The 25,510-nt window shown below is 40.7% G+C and overlaps 1 protein-coding gene across 3 annotated transcripts in view; it reads right to left on the bottom strand.

The window, feature by feature from the left end:
- The window catches only part of GALK2 (galactokinase 2), a 138,045-nt gene that overhangs the window by 34,570 nt on the left and 77,965 nt on the right, over positions 1-25,510 (bottom strand). For all 3 annotated transcript variants that reach the window (XM_015063450.3, XM_015063449.3, XM_053224045.1), the window contains 3 exons: positions 16,187-16,285; positions 14,569-14,721; positions 4,751-4,961 (listed from right to left, as the gene is read on the bottom strand). In XM_015063450.3, the coding sequence (XP_014918936.1) occupies positions 4,751-4,961; positions 14,569-14,721; positions 16,187-16,285 (463 nt within the window). The remainder of the gene's footprint in view (positions 1-4,750; positions 4,962-14,568; positions 14,722-16,186; positions 16,286-25,510) is intronic.

The following is a 25,510-nucleotide window of genomic DNA, read 5'->3' on the forward strand; positions in this document are numbered from 1 at the left end:
ACAGGGACGCTTTTGCAAGGATACAAATCCTGGGAGAAGATGGTGCCTCGTGGCTCACATTTAGTTGTCATGACTCTTTTAGGGTTTATTTCTGGGAAATGCCATTATAGTAACTACTGTATGCAAGTTTCATATGAGGCTGGAAAAGTTGTTTCCAGCTTGCTTTCATGGGTGTAGGTCACCGGAGTCTATGGGGCTGCTTTGTCAGGAAGGTTGACATCCCCTTCCTCCTTCCCTGCACTGTGTACGATCTTCCTGAAGCTGAAGGCTCAATATACAAGGATGACCTTCCCAGAGAGAGGAAAACACTTGTCTTTGACAGAGGATCAGTGTCGGAGAGAGGTAAATGTTTAGTCTCACTGGTCTAACTCTTTCCCACACTACATCCTCTCCTGCCAGCCATGCCAAATCACATGAATTCGAGAAAGTTGGGGAACTCAAGGGTTTGAAGGTACAGAGTATGAAGAGGTGGTCAAGGTCACCGGTTCATTCTGGGCCTGTCTCAGTTCAAGATGGCCAAATGTATTTCAGACTACTGCAGGGGTCAACTCCACCTCAAAATATCCTTTCAGAATTTCATTTTAGCTCTGTTAAAACACTCACACATGGGGAAGAACATTCCAGAATTCTCTTGCTTTTGTAGCTGCGGAATGGCCTCAGGAGCCAGAAATGAGGCTGCTATTTTAAGCCTTGTAGGATAAGGGGAAGATTCTGAGCTCTAGCCTACCCATCAGTGGCAGGGGCACTGACCAGGGTACAGCACAGATCACTGGCAAGATTCCAGTAGGCTGATACTGGGTTGTTCCTACAAAAGTTGAGAGTTTTAAGATGCCATGTCTTTAAATTCATACTTAGTAAGGTATGACCACATTCATGTTTAGCTCCTTAAACATTTGAAAAGGGAAGGTAAACCAATGAAAAGGGGTATATAATGTGCACAGCTGAAAGAGGAAGAGGAAAACCCAGCAAGGAAGCATTATCTTCAAGTGATCTAAGATAAAAGATACAACCATTTTTTCCTAGAAAATAAAAAGCCTTTACTCCTGGCATGATCCTGCCCTTTGTGGCCAGATAGCTGAGAAGTCAACAGGAGTGAGGAAAAAAACAGAGACACTACAGAGAGAAGGAGAGGAAAAAGGATGAAGTGAAAGCTAATTATTCCCGCACTTGACCTTCCAAAACAACTTAAGCAACTTGAAGCATATGTTTTGTGTATAACAAAAATAGTTACTTGATTTATCCTTTTATACTTTGTTTCATAAGAATCTATTATCTTGCAAAAATGAAAACAACAGACAAAACTGAAGGATTTGGCATTAGAATTCCATCACCTAGATTTTAAGGATTTCTGCCCAACCAGTATCTGTAAACACTAGGAAGGTCTATATTTTCCTTTGGAGTTTCTTCTAGGCTCTTTATAGAAAACTTTTCTTCCAAAATTCTTATAAGAATGATTACATTGTGTTGAGATCATAGAATTTAGTGCCTGACATCTTACAAGGTATTTTTAAATTGATTTCTTTGATATCTGATATCTTTCCAACACTTAATTGGAAATTGAAATTACTGACCAACTGACTCTATCTTATAAGTACCTTTATATTTTTCCATCACATAAAAACAAACTACTTTTCTTAGATCTAACTGAGATAATCTATGAGAATCACAATTTATCAAATGAGAAAATTCCACAGTACTTCTCTCAGTTCTTCTAAACACAGCAGCTCGGGCACATTCTGGCCAAGTTGAGTTTGCTCCCTGAATTAAGCAAGCTACTGAATGCCACATGATTTTACACTTCTAAAGCCAAAGCACCAGAATGGAAATGGCCAAAAGGGAACTCTAACCACAAAGTAACCTATCTTCATCACCTCTCTTCAGTTTCAAGAAAAAATCAGAGCCAAGCAAAGTCCAAATTCAATATTATCTCACTTGGTGCAAGATTGCTAAGGCCAGCTTATAATATGCTGGGGCAAAAAAATGAACAGCAGAAAGAGAATTGGATTAATCAGAAGACTAGGATTTGGGATCTGGCTTTAGCACTTACTTCCTATAAATCTTGACAAATCATGTAACTCTCTGAGTTCTTCACTTATGAAATGAGGAGAACCAGGTGACCCAGAGTTGTTGTGAGATTCAAATTATATGATGTTGGTAAAGAGTAATATGTAAACCATAGAGTAAATAACAAGCTTTTTGAGGTGTTTTACTCTAGATGTCTTCCTAAAGAGCAGCCCATGCCAGTGCCCTGTGCTTGCTGAAAAGCCTGATTACTGCTTGTGACTTTGGAAATCACAGGATCTAAACAAATTAGTCAGCAACCGGCCAGCACTTTGTCAGCATATGGTCACAGGCAGTTACTAATCTAAGCAATGAGATTCATGTCCAGCCCAGCACAGTACACCGAAGCTGCAAGGCCACCCCAAGGCTAACTATATGTGCCCACCTCTCCTGACTCTGACCACAGCTTCATCTCTTCCTCTGGGTTCACACCATAGGAAACACCTCCCATTGAAATCAGCCTGGCCCCTGAGCCTCTAGAAACCCACACATCATACCACACCCTTAGACTATTCCTACCTGTGGGCAAGACCTGACAAATAATCCTTCAAATATTTCTAGCCAGTCCCTAGTCATGGACTGTAGCCATTCTAAACGACATCTAAAGGATTTGAGGATTTTTCCTTTGTGTGTTTAATTTTAATGGCCTCTGAGCATTTCCAAATCTAATTATTAGAAATTTGGAAAGAGAAAACAACAATCGTACATGGAGCTTTGGAAGTCTGGCTGGTTTAGCAAAGGCTGCAAGCTACAGTTTGATTGTAAACATCTCTCTCTGTGCTGTAACCTCACAGTCAACATCTCCCAACTCACACTCATATCCAGGTAAAGGAAGCAATTTTGGCAGAAAGCAAACATTGGATTCCACGTGCCTTTGGGAAGGCATGGATCTCCATGATGAGAAAAGTTAGTTCTAGTCAAAACTAAGCACGTTATTAAAGTGAATATCCTGGAATAAAAGGCGGAGGCACCCTCCAGAGTTCTCTACAGCGCCAACTCATACGATCTAATGCAGCCCAACATTTAGTAAGAATCCTATCTTCTAAAGGGTTAAGAGAAACATTGGCTTAAGGTCTTAGACCAACCAAAGCACAAACTCAGAAGAAACAAGGCAAAGATACAAAAGGATCTTGATCCCTAAAGTTAAAGCTAAGTGTGCCAAGAGAATTTGGCTGGAAATCTGACTGAAGTTAGATGGCTGGATTCAGAAAGTAACTCAAGTGACATTAATCTAGGAGATTCTAGAACCCCACAGACTAATTTATGTTCATATTTTTGTTTTGTTTTGTTTTGTTTTGTTTTGTTTTTTAACTTACTTATTCCAATAGCAAAAGAGAAAGAAATCCTTTGAGGGTGATAGAATTACAAAATGGATTCATTCATTCAACATAGATTTACTGAATACAAACAAAACATAAGTAAATTATTGAAAGCATTGCAGGCATGCCAGTAGGGAAGTTATTTTAGATGAAGGGGTAAGATTAAGCATGCATCATTTTTATAAAAACAATCAAATCCTTATTCTTTGGGGGGAAAATTTTAAATACATATACATAAATAGAAAGGCACATACTCTGATTAGGAAATTATCTTTTGTGTTTTCCAAGGTTTTCTGGGAAATTAACTTATTCTTTAAATGCTGAGATAGAGAGAGGTTGGAAAGACAGGCAGATATAGAGAAAAAGGAACATAGATACAGAGAAAGAGAACAAGCTGTGGATTGAGAAGGATCCAGAAGAGATAAGAATTATATTGAACTTTTTAGATAGGAACCGCATTTCAGAAAAGAGGAAAGCTCTAGTCAGAAAAGGGCAGTGATGTTTAGGATTAAAGGTCCAGAGGCAAGACCAAGATGCAATTAGTAAGTGGAATGGTCCAGCCAAGACAACACTATACGAGTGGACGTGTATGGGCTCGAAAGGGAGACAGGACAGAACACAGGCCAAATTGAGGAGAAATTTAACATCCATGTTAAGCAGCTTAGGTACTGAACTGAACTGAAATGGGGCTCTGAGGCTGATCTTTACAAGCTCCCAACCCAACTCTACCTCCAGAAATGGTTGGATCTTAGCTAGATGTCCCTGCTCCACCTGCACCACTGGTATTGACTTTCCACAGATAGATAACCTTTGTTTCTAGGAAGAGAAGCCACCCCAGTGCACCTCCAACCTTTACCTGGCCTTCATCTCAGGGATCTGATATTATCAGTGTGAAAACAAGATCTCTTGAAAGCAGCAGGCAAACAGAAAAAACTTTCACACTAAAGTGGGCAACAAATTTCAACCTAAGCAGGGAAGACTTTCTGGTGTCCCAGGGCATGTCTCAGCAGTTATAAGCACTGTTCTAACCTAGACCTTTTTATGTAAATAATATAATAACCAAGAAAATGGACAGAAGAAAAAAAGAAAAGCTTACTGAAATAGGAACTTCTCAAGGGCAGGAACCTTGTTTTATTCACCTTTGCCTCACCGGAATACCTGGCATATAGCAGATCAGGAGACATTTGTTGACGAATGAATGAATGGATTTAATGGAGCCAAGCATCTAGATAGTTAAGTTTGACAAAACATACACATTCTCCAAGTACCCTCAGGCATGCTAAATCAGTCAAATCCATGGGAAAATTGTAATCTTTCCAGCTGTGAGTATGGGAACAATCCATGTTCTTAACTTTCTTCAGCAGACTCACCGTCTTGAGTGTTTGGACTCAGAACTTGGGTTCGAAGCTCCTGCAGGCTAATTACCAAATACCTGCAGACCTCCTCAGGGCTATAGGGTTCAGGGTGAAGGGCATCTTCCACGATCCCGAGCATTTCTTCCAGACTGACCCCTAGTTTGGCCTGCACCTCCTCTAGCCGCAGTATTTTATCCCATTGCAAGCCTTTGTACTTTGCCAGGAGCTGTAAGTTCAAACCAAGATAGTGGTTATCTTTCATTTCAGAAATTGATAGGTGCTATTTTAATTAGCCAAATTCAACTTTAAGCTGTTGGGTTTTGGTTTTTGTTTTTTTTTCCTATTCAACCTATCCACAATTCCCATCATTGCTTGAAAATGCACACTGGATTTATATGTTTGGAATTAAACATGCTTGTGTGACACTCGCAGGCTAGTTAAATATTTTTCCTTAAAATTCCTAATATCCCACTGATTTGTTTTTGTTTTTTGTTGTTGTTTTTTTTGTTTTTTTTTTTTTTTTTTTTTTTTTTTTTTTGCCTGCTACCACTTTCCCTCAGGGCTATTTCTTGGAATGATTTTTTTTCTTTTATCCCTATTCAGTTCATCCCTAATACACCACTCTCTATAAAGTCTACAGAAAGCTACTCAATTCTCATGTGACCTGGGTCCTGAGGTGGACACTGTATGCCCGATTTCATTAGAGCACTTCCTGTTTACCACATGCCTCTTTGAAAATGGCTAATGAATTTAAGTATCTGGGCATTTGGAGTAAAGTCCCAGATTTTAAATGAAAACCTCATTGGTGACCTTATGAAAAACCACTTCATTAGATTGCTGGTAGAACTAGCTCTGTATGCTTCTCCACCCTCAAGGGAAGAGTGTGGATTCCAACTGCACCCTGAGGCATCCCTTAGTCTGATGGAGAGGGTTAGGTACAAACCAAATCTTTGTAACCAGGTCCACTTATGGGAACCTCAATCCAGAATGTGTTTCATTCTCCCCAGACCACTCGCAGCCCTTCAGAGCAGGAGACAATCAAAAGAGTGAAGATATCTCTCATCCTAAGGTCTATAAAATTCATTCCCTTAGTGTGAGGCAGGTGCAGACAATACAAACAGCAAAAAGAGGCAAGTAAAATAAGGGGAAAATAGTCTTCAGGAAAATGTGCATCTGATTTACTCTTCTATTATGCTGATGATTTGATTTGCTTTCTTTTAGACAGGAAGCAGGGTTTACCAAAAGACCATTGAACTTTGGTTAGGGACACTCACTTCTGAAGAATGTTAATAACATAAGTTCTTATATTCATTAGTCCTCTTTTTAAAACTCTGGCTAATACATTTGAAAGGAGTTAATGATTTTAAGGCAGAACTGGGAAAAGAGAAAAAGAATTCTATTTTTCTGTTCAATTATTTCACAGAACATGGTACCATTTCCAAAGCAAGGACTAAAGCTAAGACCTTTCCTTCTGACTTTGTTTGCTTAGAACATTTAGTTAGCATTTGAGTAGTGCTAGATTTGATACCTCCATGGATTTGCTCTTTTATTTAATTCATTCATCCATGGTCTATATTCCAATGTATTGCCAAATTTGTTTGAGAAAACTTACAAAGACATACATAGAACAATATATTTATATTATACAGAAAAAGAACTTAAGTTGATAATCTCCTAGAATGATACTTTCTTGAAACACAGATCCAAACCCAGCCAAAATAAGCAATGAAGCAAACAGAAGTAATTATACCTGTATATGATTTAAAATGTGCTTTTTATTTCTTTTAATCTTCAACAGCCTTATGAGATGGGTGTTATTACTCTGTTTAAGAGGTGAGACTAAGTGACTTGTCCAAAGTCATCTAACTAGTAAGAAACAGAGCTAGAAATTAAACCCTGATCCTCTAACTCTTTCTTGATTTCTCAAGGCCACATTCTCAGTGAGTCACGGCCAACATCTACACGGTGTTGCTTACACTAGTTCAAATTGCCATTCAAGCCCTATGAATGCATTTCTAAGCACAAACTAAGATTTATGCTAGAAATGAACATTCCAGTGATTTAAAAACACTTTGATAGATGTGTTCCATCAAAAAAAAAAAAAAAAAAAGGAAGGAAAAGGAAACATAAAAAAAGATGGCCCCCCGAGTGATGACTTTGGGCTCTTCCTAAGGACCTTTTAGTAAACAACAGTCTTCAAGTTTCCATCCCTGGGCTCACTTGGACAAGTCACATTGCCTCAGGCACTTGAACCAAGGAAACTGGGCCAGGGATGTGTGAGGAGAAAGTCTGGGAGGGATGCCTGCTGCTGCCTACAAGGTTGTTTTTTTAAGGCAGCCTCCACGTGTGCTTTTCTTCCATAGACATAGGCACTAGCATACGAAAGTTAGCATTCACTCCAGCAATATCCCAGTTTGCTGTTGGGTCCACATGGCCAATTTGATATGTATTTCAATTAACAACAGCAGCATGGCCATGAGCCACCAAACAGCGTGCTGTGTCGTAGGAGTAAAATAGGAAAGCTGCTTAAGCCCTTTGGAATCTGGCTCAGGAAACAGAAAGATGTGACTTGCAGATGAAGGAAGGGGATGGGTAAGATCACTGTTGCTCAAAGACAGAACTTCATGAAGGAATTTGCCACTTGAGGCCCTGGTGATTGGCCTACTTCACAGTTGTGAGTCAGGGCTATGAGTCAGGGCTATGGGTCATTTCGTCACAAGTTCCTCACTTGTAGCAGGGTGGGGAAATAAGAGAAAGCAGTTCTTTGTCAACATCTAGCACTTTCTTTGCACCGCTGCAAGTACTAAGTCTTCGTATCAGATACCACTTGTGGGAGGCTCCTGAGCTTGTTCCATGCTCGGTGGGCAAGAAAGCAGGCAACAAGTGTTTTGTCGACAGTCATGGAAAGAAGCAGATAAAGGGTGCTAGGATCCTGTCTCAGGTTGGTGTCTCTCAGAAGCAGGCCCTAAGGCAAGTATTTAGAAGAAAGGATGATTGCAAGATGCTGGTAGAGGAGTAGAAAGTGAGACAGGAACAGAAGCCAGTGCAAGGTGTACTGATACAGACAGGTGAGGCCGGGCCCAGCAGGCCCTCTGGAGCCTGTATGTAAAAACCTCAGATGTGCCCTGCCTGTGGGCAAGAAAGCTGGGATATTTACCCACTAACTCTCATCCATCATCCGGTGAGGGCTACTTGCAAGCTACTTCCCTAGCACTTCCAGGTTGTGTCAGGTGCATACTCAGAGCTCTGCTACGGACAGAAAAAGCCCTCAGTCCTGGAGAGTTGCTGGAGCTTGCTGTCAGAGAGTGTGCTGGGAGAGTGGTAAGATATGGACCCTATTTCAGGAGCCTGACTGTCAGAATCCACCTTTCCTTGACTTTCCCATTGCATTCAGCAGTACTAACAAATCAGTGGGAAAGGTACCAAGTCTCCTCTTCACCTGGTCAGCAAAAGGCTAGAATTTCTAATCCCTTCCCTTAGTTACCTCTAAAAACACTCCATTCAACAAGCTATCTTCCATACAACAAAAGCAGCTATGTTGTTTTGTTTCGGGTTACATAAATCACACATGCTTTTTTTTTTTTTTTCAACGTTTATTTATTTTTGGGACAGAGAGAGACAGAGCATGAACCGGGGAGGGGCAGAGAGAGAGGGAGACACAGAATCGGAAACAGGCTCCAGGCTCTGAGCCATCAGCCCAGAGCCTGACGCGGGGCTCGAACTCACGGACCGCGAGATCGTGACCTGGCTGAAGTCGGACGCTTAACCGACTGCGCCACCCAGGCGCCCCGACACATGCTTATTTTTAAAATTTCAAAGAACACAAACAGTTCAAAGTAAAAAAAAAAAAAAAAAAAAAAGCAAAGTACAATAAATCGTCTGTAGTTATCCCAACGAGACAACTACCAACCACCATTTTCATAATCATCCTATCATATATTTCTACAAATGTTATGGATACCTGCACACATATAGCTCTACATAAGTGGGATCATACACAGATGTTTTATTGTGAATCCTTTTCATTTTTTGCGTATCTCTCCCTTACCCGCTTCCAACTACACAGAGCTGTTCTCCAGTATTCCGTGGCAGGTGGTGACTTCCGTGTGCACATTGCACTCATAACCACCACCAACACAGAACCACAATGACCCTGCGCAGTGTTAGTGATCTGCACTGCCTGCACTCCATAGCAGGTTTCAGGCCACAGGAGAAAGCGGAAGAAACCCGCACAACTGTGCAGACGTATCTACCACAGTTCTCACCACACCCTCAACACATCCTGCCTTTTTTTTTTTTTTAGAAAAAAGGCATCCCCAAACATCATGCTCTGGATCCCACTCACACCTAATTCATAAGGGGCACAATGGAAAGAGCTGGGATGAGGACAGACCTGGACTCCTGTGCTTACTTAAAACAGGTCACAAGCTACCTTGGCCCAAAACTCCCAGTATGTAACATGGCTCACTTGATGTCTACTTCACAAGCTACCATGAAGATTAAGTAAGATAACACTAAAAACACCTAGCACCTTGGAGGTGCCCAGGAGGGCACTATGGTTTTCCTTCTCTCCCCATGTTCCCCTGCTTCTCTAGTAGTTCTCACCTACCTGACACCTTCTCCCATGCCTTCAAACATACACAGATGTTTCCTGTCTTAAAATCATTATTCCTAAAGCTACCACTCTTCATTTCTCCCACTCTTCCCATACCAAACTCCAGTTAAGGAATATGGCCTCCCAAAGGTTTTTCTTACCTCCCAAGCCACTCCCAAAGCCCCTGGAGTTTTCTCAGTCCCTTTAAAAAGTCCTAATAAGTCAGTGGTTTCTGGCACTCATCAGTCCCTACCTTCTTCAAATTTCCTGTTTCGTTGGCTTCTATAGCACTGAGTTTTCCTGGTTTCTCACCTCCCTGGTCCCTGCCTCATTTCCTTCCATGACTCATTTTTCCCCTTTCATTATCTCATTGAAGTCACCTTCCAAGTTTAACCCCCGACCTTCTGATCTTTTCTTGCCACACTCTTTCCTTCAGCAAACTGAACTTAGCTCTTGGTTTCAACTGTTATCTCCAAACAAGTAGATCTGAAGGTTCTCCCCCTAGCCAAAAGTTATATTCCATGCTCAAATTTCTAACCACTTACAAGAAAATTCCATGGGAAATTTCACCGCCTCTCACTTTCCAGCCACCTTGCATCCAACCTTCCCTAAACCCACCCACCAGTGGCAGAGCTAGGCTTTCCACCCATCATTTCGGCTTAAAACTGCAGTCCTTATCAACTCAACACGTTTCCTTTATTCACGGTTGCCTGCGTGCAAGGAGCATTTGCTGAGTGCCCACTACTCCCCAGGCCCTAGGCAGACAACAGTGTTTATTCACAGGCACACACGGTGCCTGACCACAGGGAGGTCTCAGTCTACCAGAGAAGAGAGGTGTTAAACAAGAATTACACAGTGAAGCACTTCATCTAATTGCCATAAACTGCGATAATGGACAAATGCAGGATGTGGAAAGAAGGCATTTAACACATAAAAGGACATTTGACGTAACAGGAGTGGGGAGGGTGGTCAGGGAAAATATCATGCCAAAAGAAAGACAGAAACCCAATCACAGAGAGCTTTATGCCCAACCTTTACCAGGTTCAGGCACAGCCTCTTTCATACCCCTCCCTTTTTATCCCATCCCCGCTTCTCTTCAACCTGCTGCCAGGTTCGTACTTCTAAAACCTTGCTAACAGCAATGGCTCCCCATGCTTCCACGACCAAGCCTGGTTGATCCTTAGCGTGGTACTGAAGTCCCTGCCACAACCTGGTTCCACTGAACACATTGCCCCTGTTCCCCAATATGAGCATCCTCTACCCTGCAGTGTGGTCCGACCATTCCGGGAATGCTCCACACTGGAGTCTTGGCAGAGTGTGTTCTACTGAATCAACAGTGCTGAGCGAGACTGGCCACGTTCTTGGGTATTTGGTTTTTCTCCACTGAAATTCAAGAAAACTGCCAGAGCCCTGAGATGATGCCCACCTCTCACATTCTATCACTAGACAGAGAATAAGTTCCATATTGACCATTAAGTGGTAGGAGCTAAAACACCGGGCGAGTGATGGCCCCTGACCAGACAGGCTCTGTAAAGAGTCACGTTGTAAAATTTCCTTCAAGTGCCAAAGGACCACATGAAACTCTCTCCTTCATTGCTTCACATGTTGCCACAAGGAGCTCGGGGTATGCAAAAGCAATGGAATAATTTCCCTTCCCTTTCTGACTTCCCATAATGCTTATTATCAGCATCACACATTTTATCCCCGAATATAATTAAGGGATGCTCTCTTTTATAGACATAAAACATTTCTGGAAAGGTTTAAGCCACTGAATGTGTATAAAGTCTGAAAAATGTTGTGCTCATGAAAGATTTCTGGCCACTTTGTTAATTTAAGAACATAAAAATGTGCTTCACTTAAAAGTATCCCTTACGCAAGTAGTAATTATAAATCTCTACTGAGTTTGCTTTGAAATGTTTTTAATTTTAGTTCAAATGGCTCTACCAGACTCTGACTTTCAGTGAATCTGCATCATTTAGTTTTTGGAAGCTACTAGAGGAGCTAGTAAGGAGAGGGGGAGGGAGAAAGAGAAAGAGAGACAGAAAGGAGACTTGAGGATAGAAGAAACTATCGATGTTAAAGCCAAACAAAGAAAAACCATCTTTGTTGGTTCAGTGTACTTCCCCGTGTTAAGCAGATATAAAAGGCACTCATTTTCCGAAGAGGAGCTTGGAGAGCTGGGAGCAGTGGGAAAATGAGTGTCATTCATTACAGTTTTGCTGCAGAGAGCTCTGTCTGATCAGTCTCATTTTTGAAGCTATTCTGATTAGTCATTAGTCATTCAGACACTTTTACCGTCTGAAAACAGAAAGTTTATCCAAATTAAGACAACTTTCTTTACCTTTTCACGTGGGAGGTTTCTTTCCTAATCTAATGAGACCATTTCCAAACAAATATTATATTCACCCACATGTGAATAAGAGAATGGAACCATATTAGAAGGAAAATGTGCTTAGTAAAATCTCAGCCTAGATTCCCAGGCAAAAGTGTATTCTTAACATCAAGATCATATTAGCAGTTTTATCTTTACTTCCCTTTTGTACAGAATCTCAGATTCTACTGATCTGCAGCAACATGATTCAGGAAACATTTTTCATCTTGATAAAGTCTTTCACTTGTCTTTCTTCCATATTTTAAAAGAGAGACAAATTCAGAGTATATACCAATTGGGAGGAGTTGGGGGCAAAAAGCAAAATTCAGATGCCAGTTTCACTGACCAGAGTACCTCTAAGACGCATGTGGAGCTATCAACTCAGAAGATATCCTCAAGAACAAGAGGTTTTGCAGTGAAGTAAGGTTTTTCAGCCACTACTGCTTCCAAGAGAGATGGCTCTTTTTCCAGTTAACTCTCAGACATTTCCCCATTCTGACAACTTCCACTAGAGACTCAGCCCCACACCTGCGCTCCTCTCTCCCCTTGCATCTTGGGAAGGGAGGAGTCACAACAGGAACCCATTTCACATCTCATACTCGTTGTAGCTGTAGATCTCGTAGAGGACACCTCATTTCATGATGAAACTTTGAAAACAAAGTTGTGTGTGCATGAAGTCTCCTCAGGAAGACTACACTTACTCATCAATCTCAAAGTAAAGTCAGCAAGAATAAACCCTCAAATAAATAAGACACGAATTTCTTCCACCTCCTGAAAGAGGAAGCTTGTTGTCCTAAAGGAAAAAAAAAACTTCACTGTCATTGACGCTTTGGTATTGAAAAGTTTACTGCACTACTTCTCATATATGCACGGATCAGATACTGTGAAGTTTGATATTAAAGCATTGCTTTTACACAAATTTTAGAAATTATCTGAATGAGTAAATTCCAAATTTAAAACATTTAAACCATGATTTTTAAAAAAATATTAATGCCAAAATGTTCCAGAAAAAAATCACCTTTTATTTTTCTGGCTCATCGTATCTCACCTCCCCCTAACTTCACAACTTCAGGTGGTGGGAGGAGGGTGAAGTGGCAAGTCAGTCACAGGAATAACTGTACCTTACACAGTAGCTGTAAGGTACTTTCTCCACAGTAGCTCGTCCAATATGCACTGGTAAAATATTGTGAAATTGAGCAAAATACATATGACAGGGCAGGTAACACAGGGAGTTATTCATTTATTCGGCAAATGTTTATCCTGTGCCTATTTTGGCCTAAGCACAATGCCAGGCATTAGAGAGATACAAGAGTTAGCAAGATGGATGCAGTCCTGGCTCCCGATAAAATTGTATCAAAAGGAGGAGACAGGGGCGCCTGGGTGGCTCAGTTGGTTAGGCGTCCGGCTTCAGCTCAGGTCATGATCTCGCAGTCTGTGAGTTTGAGCCCCGCGTCGGGCTCTGTGCTGACAGCTCAGAGCCTGGAGCCTGCTTCATATTCTGTGTCTCCCTCTCTCTGACCCTCCCCCATTCATGCTCTGTCTCTCTCTGTCTCATAAATAAATAAACATTAAAAAAAAAAAAAAGGAGGAGACAGACATTAAACAATGGTGATAAATTCCATAACTGAGAAGTGTACGTACAATGAAATTTGAAGGGAGACTTAACCTTAGTCTGGGAGTAAGAAAGTCAAGGAAAGCTTCCCTGGGGGACATTTAGGCTGAGACTTCAAAGAAGGCAAGGGGAAGAGCATTCTGGGCATGTGCAAAGTCCCTGGGGTGGGAAGGAGCATTATAACCGGAGTGTAATGGGAGTGGGGGATGCTAAGACAGGAAGAGGATGAAGTGCACAGGCATCAGATCTTGCAAGGCTCTCCAGGACTTTTTACTTTATTCCAATGAAATAAAAAAATTTGAAAGTGTTAAGCAGGGGAATTATCTGATAAGACTTAAATTTCTAAGCCCTCATTCTAACTAGGAGAAAGCACAGTGCACCTCCTAAGCCAGAACCCACTCCCCAGCTCCAGGCCTTAATTCTCTCCACATTTCTGGTCATACCATGTACCTTTCTGGATCCTCCATAACATTCATTTCTGCATCATTTTTGGAGCACCTGCTTACATACCATACCTGATCACATACTAACCATTTCCTCTAATTTTAACTCTAATTTCACATCCCTCTAATTTTAACTCTCCACTCTACTCTCTCTATTCTTATGTCTTATATCTCTCTGTGTATCTTCATGCTCCTAGGCATACAACAGGTATTCAATAAATACTTCCTAAGTAGATTTAAGGCTTGACTGGCAAGATTCTTCTAAACTATGGAACAGAGAACTCCCAAAACTCCCTGCTGGTTTGTGTTTCCTTTGCAGACATGTAAAAGTCTTTTGGGCACAGGAGCATTACAGCGAGTCTGTTTTTTTAGAGTGACCAGTGATGGCCTGCTGCTACAAAAATGGTGCATCTGACAGCAGCAGGTGTTGGGGTTACCATCACATTTGTTGAGGAAACAAGATCATTTATGGTCACTTCCCATCAGTCACCTCCAACTACCTTTCTCCACCCATACCTAACCCACGGCCTGTGCTTCACAGATATAAATTCTCCTCTTCTCCCCATGCCACCCTAGAAGACTCAACTGTGAAGTTCACATAGCTTCCAAATGCCTAGAGGTTGCAGGGCACACCTATAGGTTTATTTATCTCCTGAGTTTGGAATCAGATTGCTCTCTACCCAAAGATTATCATTTAAAATATTGCTGCACTAAGAATGTTGCCCTAAACTTTAGGGAAAGAGACAAAGTAGCAGGGAAAAAGGAGAAAAAGGAAAGCCTACTCCAGGTTTCACTAGTGTGCCAAGTTCATACCTTTGCAGCCAGCCGACACTCCATCACTCTGATATTGAAGTGTGAAGTCGCTGCCTTATTCATTTCCACACAACTGTTGGCAATCACAAACACTGCTCCACTTGGGAGTTTCACATCAGTTGCCCTCAGAGGACTAAATTCTATCAACTTGGCCTATTGGAAGAAAAATGACAGGTGAGATATAATGTATTAGAATTCAGAAAATGTTAAATAGTTTATGTATTTATTTACCTTAGCAAACATTTTTCCTAAAAATGCACTCATTCGATTCAAATATTATTTATTGACTTCCAGGCACTGTATGAGGCACTGGAGATACAACAGTGAACAAAACAGACATTGTCCCTGCCTTCATAAGAGCTCACAATCTAGCAGGAAAGACAATCAAGTAGACAAATACATTTCTAGGTTGTGTTACAGTGGTAGCAAAGTGCAGGGAGCTTTATAGACACATAGTTGAAGTATCTGATCACCTAGTGTAGGCTCCTTTGAAAAAAGGGAAATCTAAACTGAGTCTTAAAGGATGAGCAAAACTAGGGCAGACAGAGCATTTCTTGACCCAAATGGGATATCAAAGAGAGGGAAGAGCATATGCAAGTTCAGAGGCAAAAAACATGAGGTGTTAATAGAGCTTTGTGTATTGAAATTTGGCTGGAGCTCAAAGTTGGAGGGTTGAAGATTGGTGACAGGGTAGGCTGGAGAGGTAAAGCAAGGGCCAGGTCATGAAGTGTTTTGTAAGCTCAAAGACACTGGACTTTGTTCAGACTCTATAGCTAACTTACATTAACATCAGGACTCTTGCCACCATCTATGCTTGTCAGGTCTCATCCCAAACGCCCAGAGTATGTTCTCAACATTAAACCACATTTTCTCATGCTTCATGTCTTTGGCTTAGAGAAATCAATAATAAATATTCTTAATAAGAAGAAATCCAGGTATTCTTGGAAAATAGCCAAGCCTGTAGGAATCTGATGAAAAACTAAGAAAAGGTTTTAAAGAAATGTCTGCTTCTACTTTGGAAATGGGTTTATGAGCAACAACCAAAACCTCTACTCTGCCTAAGGGAGTTGATAGCCAAGGGAAGTAGTATGCAGCTAAGGAATTCATCTCTGGGTTACCATCAACATTCTTTTCCCCGCCACTGAAGCCCCAAAAATGTTGACAGAGAAAAATGATACCAAAGTGTAAATTATAAAAAGAGGGGTTGTGAACATATGTGGTAAGAGAAGTTAACATTTGGGTTTAAAACCAACAAGAGATTATGAAAATGCCATGAGATGAAGTGATTTGGGACGAGAGCAGGAAAGGAGGTCTCAACAACCAAGGAGTTGAGAAATCTCATTTAACAATGAAAAGAAATAGAAGGGGGAAAAAGTAGACACAAGAGAAAAACAGACTTGAAGTATGGTTCTGGAAGCCTAAGAAAGAGGTGATCAACATGAAACATAATAGGTGAACTGATAGCAGCCTTGAATTACAAAGCAATTGAGAAATACCATTTACAATAGAACCTGATAGAATTGGTGGCCCAGAACCAAGGATGTGGAATATCTCAGGGCCTTCCTCTCCATTGGAACTTTGCCTAGTTGATATTTCCAAATAGCTTAATGTCACCTACAGTTCCTTCTTCTGCAAGAAATGATATGGACTGGTCCATCCCTCCTCCTTCAGTGCCAATATAACGCTCGCTCTTGGCACAGATTTCCGCAAGTTCCACCTGGAAAAGTAAGAATTGATTTGTACAGTGAGTATAGCCATAATCTATTTCTCATTCATTTCTTACTCCAGACATGACAGATAGGTTTGAATTCCAGTGCTAACTCTGATAAATTGATAAAAGCTGCCTGAAACATTGTGTTAACAAGGACTCTAAGACTACCATTGAGCTCAATAGGAAAACATACCAAGATCAATTAACATTTGCAGTGGGATCGAATTAGAAATAGACTGTGCATGCCATGTATTTGCTATCCATAAGAGATTCCACAAAGGCACCTGGGTGGCTCAGTCAGTTGAGCGTCTGACTCTTGATTTCAGCTCAAGTCATGATTTCACAGTTTGTGAGTTCAAGCCCTGCATTGAACTGCTCTCGGCACAGAGCCTGCTTGGGATTTTCATTCTCTCTCTCTCTCTCTCTCTCTCTGCCCCTCCCCCCAGCGTGCGTGCACATACTGTCTCTCTCAAAATAAATAAATAAACGTTAAAAACACCCAGTATCTCTTATAAAAAAAAAAAAACAAATAGGGAAAGCAGTTTCTTCCATGTTTCTATTTGCTTCATCCCTCTCTAGACTAGTATCACCAAAAATCTCATATGGGTACTCATTCATTTCTCCCTTCATCTTCCTTTGTCTCCCCCACAGTGGACAGGTCTAGTCTCCTCACAGCCAAAGTGGTGGCATCCAACTTTATCTTCCAGTCCAAAAGAAATTTTGTCTCTGTGGCATTTCCATTAAATGTAAAAATCAGAACTAGCATCGTCTAACCAGACACATCTTCCTCCAATCATGATGAAGAGGCCCAATACACAAACACAGTTCTAACCAAAATTGAATATGTCAAAATATGTGTTTAAGAATGTTCAATGGCTTCCTATTGAAATAATGAAATAAGTTCATTATTTCCTTAATGAAATAAGTTCAAGCTCCTCAATCTGGCATTTCAAAGCCTTCTAAAATGTGCAACCAATTTGCATATGAAATCATATGGTCTACCACTCTTTTCCAATTAGATTTGTCTCCATGACCATCTCACACATTTGTGCAAACTGGTATTACTTCCTGTCTTCTCTCATATAAATCCTATTTCCAGTCAATACCCAGCTTGCCGATTACCTAATATGGTCAAGTCACTGGGCTGACCACTTAAATCTTCCTCCATCATAGTCTTCCTCAAATATTATTCCCACTATGGCATCCCCTTTCTGTGAGCTCCCCACTGTGACCCTTAGCCAGTGTGAAAAGTCACCTCCCCAATAACAGCCATATTTACCTGCTAAGTACCTGGCATTATCTCTTTGGTGAACAGTATCTCCTTTAAGCCTCCACACAGTCCTCTGCTTATCCTCCTTATAGATGAGGAAAATGGGACTTGGAGACATAGCAGAAAATGAAACAGCCATTTGAACCTCATCTGCCTGACTTCATAGCCTGTGTTCTTTTCACACTGGACTTCATTACCCTTCTCCTGGCCCCACCCCCTTGGAGATAATTTAACCTATTTTTCACTACCTCAAAGGGATGTGAATGACAAATGAGATCACTAAATTTAAGTATTCTTGCTCTTAAGAAGAAAGAAACTGAAGCATGGAGAAATATATGCTTATTGATTGTTTTCTAAAATATTTGCTGTGTGGCAACAATAGGATACTTTTACTTTAAGTAGGATGTTAATTTTTCCAGGCTATCTATCTGGACAGAATTCAGAGGGACCCCAGGCATCCCCAGCAGCTCTGTGTCAAGGAGAGTCCACCTGCAGGGATGTGGACATCCCTACACCTTGCTGAATTCTGACAGATGGATCCCATGACTGGACAGATGATGCCCAAGAGTTCTAAAGGTGAGTAAACAAAAGAAAATGAAGATAAGGAAGCTGAAAGATGAAAGAAAAAATGATTCACCTTATAGTCCCCTCAGAACACATGAGGAAATCAGTAGGAAATACGGAGGAAAGAAGCCAGTACCAGACATTTCTCAATCTTGATTAAAGCCCCAACGCTCCTGCCAACTAGCTGTTGTGACTTTAGATTTCACAACTTTTTCAAGTTTTCATTTTTTCATATGCTATTAATAATAACAATAATATTTTTAGCAGTTAACATTTATTGAGCACTTGCTATATGCCAGGCATGGTTCTAATTACTTTGTATGAATTATTTACTTCTTATAATGACCCTATAAGATAGATAGTATATACCCATTCTACAGTTGAGGAAACTGTGTACATTTATTAGCTGAGACTATGCTAGTAATTACAAAAGGTGAAATTCAAACTCAAATTGTCTAACTCCAAAGCCTGTACTCTTAATCACTATGCTATATAACCTCCCATCCATAATATGGAGAAAAATACCCACCTCTCTAGCCATGGGATTATTGTGATGATCCAATAAATTAAATAAAAATGCCTCGTAAGCTCTAAAGAACTATACAATTGTTAATTTTGTTATTTGTACAGGACGAATAAGGAATCATTTGATTTACACAAGTAGCTCAATCCCAAGTCAAAAGTAAAGACAGGTATAATTATTATGGAACACAGAACTATTTTTTTAAAGTGTTTAGGAAAGATGGAGTGCCTTGGTGGCTCAGTCAGTTAAGCTTCCAACTTCAACTCAGGTCATGATCTCATGGTTCGTGAGTTCGAGCCCTGCATCAGTCTCTCTGGTATCAGCACAGAGCCTGCTTGGGATTCTCTACCCTCCTCTTTCTCTGTCCCCTCCTCTGCTCATTCTCTCTCTCTCTCTCTCTCTCTCTCTCTCTCTCTCTCTCAAAAATAAATAAATAAAGTTTTTTAAAAAAAATGTTTGGGAAAAGAGAGAACATAAAAGTTTCTGGATGTGCCTAGAATGAATTCAGCAATAGGGAGTAATGTGGCCTGAGGCAAACAGAAGAGTGTGTGCTCCATTTGAAGCAATTCAGTCTAATGGTAGCAGGAGAAGGGGTAGAGTGAAGGGCCCTGCCTGCCTGCCTGCCAAACAAAACATGCCTGTAGTGGAAACTCCAACTGCAGGCCTACAGGCAGCTTTTCCAGTGGCTCTAGTCCTTCACCCCCATACAAAAAGCAAAAAGGTCAAATCTAAAATGGTTATGACATGTGAAGAAACAAGAAACAAAAGTTATTTTTAAATCTCAAATCCTGATTAAGGAAAAAAATTGCATGCTTCTGTAGGTCCATAGCCTTAGCCAGAGATGGCATGACCCAAACTCAGAAACCCATTAATGGAGGGACCTTAACAGCAGGGGGTTTAATGGGAGCAGAGAATGCCTGTCACTCTGGGTGATGTGAGGGGTTCATGTGAGCCAGCCATGCCTTTTCTGTCCTTGGGGACCCGGGAAGCAGAACTATAAAAAAGTCCTCCAAGAGTTATGATCCTTGCAGAGAATTAAATCAACAATCCATTCAGATTTGAAATGCATAAAATATCAATATATTTCATGAGAATAAGAAGGATCTGTCAAAAACTCATTAACAAAAGTGTATGGAAAGAAACCCATCAGAATTTCAAAGAACGATCATATGGAATTTGAGGACCCAATTCTATTTAGCAAAGGATAAAGTCATCTTTTTCATGGATGTCTAAGGGATTCTGAGGCTCCCCCACTTCTTCTATCTCCCCACACCACACACACACACACACACACACACACACACGCACATGCACGCACGCATGCACACCCTGAGAACCCTTAGACAAGAATAGTAAAGCACTAAGTGAAAAGGGACTCATTCCTCTCCCTAACAATGTGTTCTCTTCTGCTCTTACACCTGAGTACTTCAGGAACCCCAGGTACCTCCAAACTAGTCACTTGTGGCATTTAGCTCTATCCCTTCCTGCAAAATACTAATGTCTGAGAATCTTTAGGGATGACAATTTGACTGCATGAGGAAGTTTTCCAAAGTTTGTAGCCAATAAATTCATTTCTATTTTGACTCCTGCTCTATGGACAGTTAAAAGAAACCTGGCATTACCCAGAGACCTTCTTTTAAAGCTACTGCAGATAGTTAATGAAGTTAATTTATTCCTTTTTGTGTTCTTCTCTTGAAGCAGCCTGGGAAAGAATCAAAAGTCACATGGGTTCCCAAATTAAACAGTTTACCCATCTGTGGGCCAGTGGGGCACTGGTGAGAGGAGAAATAACAGGGTTAGATTTAATATTCACTGAGATGAGCTAAAGATTCATGAATGCATTGCCTAGCTAAATCTGGATACTTGTAAAAACAATGTTAATACAAAAAGACTCAAGATATTAATGCAGTAAACTCTACCTTCATTTAACAGTTTTACTAATGTTAAAAGTAAAATAATCACATAGACAGGAAGTGTTAATCTCTTTGAGTCCGTTAGCTGTGACTATGAGAAGCCTCTCTATTCAGAACACAAGACCCTAACCAAGACAGCATCATCCAGCTATTGTTGGCCACCCCAAGTGCAAGTCAAGAGAAAGGAAAGAGGGACACCTGGGTGGCTCAGTCAGTTAAGCATCGGACTCTTGGTTTCGGCTCAGGTCATGATCTCACAGTTCATGAGTTCGAGCCCCACATCAGGCTCTACACTGATAGTGCAGAGCCTGCTTGGGATTCTCACTCTTTCCTTCTCTCTCTGCCCCTCCCCTGCTCTTGTTGTTCTCTCTCTCTCTCTCTCTCTCTCTCTATCTCTATCTCTATCTCAAAATGGATAAACTTAAAAGAGAGAGAGAGAAAGGAAGGAAATAAACAGCCCCATTCATTCACTCAACAATCCCTTAAACAGTATCCCACAGATAAGTGGGAAGGCCAGTGTCTTCCCTCTAGGATCTCACAATATTGATATTGCCTTCAGGTGAACAAGTCCTTCAAAAGAAAGTGTAAGAGTAGTTCACTTCTGTTTGACCCTATAGGTCATCTGTCCACCCACCTCCACCCTGCTATCTGCTCCAGGAGGCTGCCCAGAATAAACTATAACAAGATACTCTTATGCACTCTGCTTCCCATTGGGTTCTTCCAACAGAGAGCTCTGGCAAGAAATGGGAAATTGAAAGTGTGGAGGAAGAATAGTGAGGTTGGATCCCTCCCTGCCAAGGTCACTTTCAGGCTCAAGGGCAGTAACAACTCACCACTAGTCCTAGGTTTCCCCTACACCTATACCTTTGTAAATTGTCCTTAATTATGGACTGTGCCATCTGTTTTCTATTATGACCCTGACTGATATATCTAGATAAGATGGAAATATTAATGGCCCCACTGACTTTTCTTTACATCAAATATGTTCCCTATTTTTCCGCCTGCAATACTTCTCCATCTTAAATTTCAAAATGCCTGGCTTCTTAGCTGGGGCTATTTTCAAAATGTTCCCCAAACTGGCAAACCTATTAGGCAGAGCTGAGCCAAGTAGGAGAAACTCTTCATGAAATAGCACCAAGGTAAGCCTAAAAGACTGCTGTAGCCTTGGTTCGTTTTGTAATGTGGCTGATGACCAAGCTCTAAGTTGGACACTTTGTAGTGTTCTTAAATTTAAAAAAAAAAGGAAAGAAAAGAAAAAATAGTCTTGTTTTAATTTTAAAAAAAAAAAGGAGGCTATTATTATTTCTTCTTCACATCTCTAACTCAAAGGTTTGTAACTCAAGGAGATTAGTCACTTTTGCATTTTTTTTACTTCAAGAAAAGTTGCCTGAGGACAATGAGGGCCAGTTCCCAAAATGCGCACAGCAGATGCATCTGATCCTGGTAGTTCAGAGTAAAGAAGTTCCAGTAAATAATGCAGGGAAGAAAAAAGAAGGAGGTCAAATATTTAAAGCTCTGATACTACAAAGAAACAACAGTGAAGAGGGTTCTCAAAAGTAAATCTGAAAAACCTGCTAAAATCTGTAGAATCAGTCAAAGAATATGCACCAAGCACTCACAAGTGTGTATCACACACAAAAAAGAAAAAAGAGCCAAAGTAGACTCCTCCATCTGTGTACATTGGAGAGAACATAACCTATCGAACCTGGAGAAGGCTAGTAGTTGGAGTGCATGGCTCTAAAAATATCTGAGGTGCTTAGTGAGGGCAAAAGTAGTCTTTAAGTCAACTCCCTCCCTGCCATCTACATTATGGAGGGACCCAGATTCAGAAAGGAGACTTTCAACAGACAGGAACCCAGTATTTTATGTAAAACAGTTTGGGATCCCAGGTCCATGGGGATCCTGATAAAATGCCTATGCTAGGTTTCTTCTGGACCTCAACCATTGCTGCCTGTGCTGGATGAGGGAAAACACTCTGAGGTGCATGGTAACATGCAACCTTTGCTATTTCTCCAAATGATGATCCTAGATAAGCATATGTGTGTGGTAAGACTATTAAAATACTAACACGAATCTAAAAGATAATAATGAGATGCAAAGGGAGGAATTAGAGAGCTGTGCTACTATGGGGACCTGAGACACAAGATTGGTGTCACCCGGGGACTGATTAGATGCACAGACTCAGGCCCTACTACTCCAGACCTGCTGAATCAGCATATGTAGCTTAACAAGAATCCCCTCCATCCCACATTAAATTTGAAAGCACTCCTCTAAATTACTTCCTACACTGAGGCTTTCTTAATAAAGTTAGCTGACAGGGAAGAATGAGAAGAAGAAAGGGAAGGAAGCCAACAAATCAAATGTCTTTTAAGGCCAGACACTATGCAGGGTATTTTACAAGTGTCATGTTATTTAGTCTCCAAAACTACCTTGAAATGTCGGAATTATAATTGCTATTTTATAGAGAAAGAAACTGAGACTCAAAAAAGGTCAATAAGCTAACCTAAGATTCAGAGCCTGAGCACTCCGGTTCAAAGTCTATGAGACTACCTTGTTCCCCTGCCTCAGGCAACAGAGGTTCTGCCTGGATGCTGGGCCCTGGTAAGCAGATGGAGCAAAATTTATGCATACCTGGACTGAACATTCCTTCTGTTGGAATGAACAATGAAGTGGGCCATGAGCCCTAGGATGCAGACATTTCTGAGTCATCATAATTTCACTCCATTTTATCCTCAAGAAAAAAAAAAAATCCATCTTGCTGGATGGTCTGGGTCTTGAGGGGTTTAGGTACTTTCCCATTATCCATCTCCAAATACAATCCCAAGTACCTCCCTCCCAAACAGCCTCAACCTACAGTGATCTCAGTATAAGGCTGACACCTTGGCATGATTTCTGCAGCCTAATAATAATAGCAGCTAACACATTGAGACAGACACTGCTCCAAGCACTTTTCATGTACGATCAAATTTCAAATCCATGAGGGAGGTTTTTATTACTAAATCCATTTTATAATGAGGAAACTGAAACATAGAGAAGTTAAGTAAATTGCCCAAGATTATTCAGCTAGTAAGTGGCAGAGTCAGGATTTGAACTCAGAGCTTTGGCTCCACACTTTTGACCACAATACTATTCTTTATCCCTAGGGGGAGCAGAATTTCAGAGATGGACCAGAACCCAAAATTCAGGAGCCCCCAAAAGCCCTCCCTGCATATTTTATCACTTACTAGCACAATTAATTCAATCCCTTTGTTTAATTCTAAAAAAGAAAGAAAGAAAGAAAGTAAGAAGGAAAGAAAGAAAGAAAGAGCAGCAAACACATGCCAAGTAACTATTACTGGGCTGGGCTGGCGGGGGCAGGGATGGGGGTGGGGAGAACTGCCAAAAAAAAAAAAAAAAGTTGTGGCAAGACAGCAGAAGGCAGAAACCCAGCCAGTCTGGTGGAATCAGACAAGAATATGACCCAAGTCACTGCTACTAAATACCAAAAGGGCCTCCCATGCCTGTGGTAAAGGTTGGTGTCGCTCACTTGGCTGACAGACCATTTATTTTGGCTCTGACCTTTGAAAGATGTTAAATAATGATGATAATAATGGATGGGCAGTAGGCCTGCAATCTCTGTGGTTTGGCAAGTGTTTCCTGGAACTGCACGTCCCTTCCCGTGGTCAAAGGGACGCTCCCATTCCCACCCCAGGGGAAGGTTCTTCATAGAGTTTTGAGCAGCACAGTCCTGTCCCACCCTCAAGGTCCAAACTGCAGGAATTCTGACTGTAAACCAATCTGGACTCTCGGGAGGAAGGTAAAGAAGAGGCTGGGGCATTAAGTATGATTTACTACCCAGCATAATCATAATTGCTAAAATTAACACTTGTTAGCTTTCTTAGTATGACTCCAATGGTACAGAAATCGACCCAAACCAAAGACAAAAAAATAAGTGCCATGGACCATAATCAAAATCAACCAAATCCATAACTCAGTGTACACATTTGCCTTGGAGAAAGGATCCTATGTATACAATATTCAATTCACAAAGACTATGACATGGAGTATGAAGAATCTTTAGCATCAGGAAATGGTAGAGAGTGTTAAAAGAGTTTTTACAAGGGAAGTAAATTGATTTTACTGAGTTGTGCTCAAATGTTATGCCAAAAGCATCTACCAAGGTCAGAATAAGAAGCAGTCATGTAGTCATATGAATATCACTGTTGCATTTGAGATTGATGGGGAGGTCATTTTCATTATATTTTGTGTGCTATAAAGAATCCACATAAGAAACACTTTTTGGAATTTAATACCCCCAGGGAAAACATAACCTCTTTTGAAGAACTGATATGATTTCTCTGTTCTGGTCACAAGACCTGTATAACTTCCTATGTTTCCTTGTTTACTTTGGCTTCCAGGAATCTCAGTAAATATTATTAAACAAAACACAATTACACATCAAGTAACAGTTTTGACAATTACATTAAGTAATGAGCAGTCATTAACAGGTATATTTTCACTCTTCTTTCCTTTGCCCTAGTTTTCTATTCCTAATTTAATACCTTTATTGAATAAAGATTCTTGGTCATATAATTCTTAAGATTTTTTTCAAAATGAAGTAAATAGGCACTTGGAACAAATAAAAGAAAAACTTGAGACATAACAGGCATCAGGTGGAATAGTCATGTCACGAGGGGCAATGAAAACAATAGTATATTCTAAGAAGGGAAAGTAAAAATAGCAATGAGGTCCAGTAACCACATTCTTGAAGGAATAGTTAAAAGAATAGTAGATATGTCACCCAAAGAAAGAGTAAGAGAAACCAGGAGAACTTCCTTCAAACTTTGAAAGACTCTAATAGCAAAAGGAGAAATAGACCTATGAGTACAGAGAACAAACTGATAGTTGCCAGAGGGAAGGGAGTGGGGGATGGGAAAATGGGTGAAGGGGAGTGGGAGATACAGTTATGGAATAAATATGTC

This window comes from Acinonyx jubatus, chromosome B3, assembly GCF_027475565.1.
Source record: "Acinonyx jubatus isolate Ajub_Pintada_27869175 chromosome B3, VMU_Ajub_asm_v1.0, whole genome shotgun sequence".
Classification (NCBI taxonomy): Eukaryota; Metazoa; Chordata; class Mammalia; order Carnivora; family Felidae; genus Acinonyx; species Acinonyx jubatus.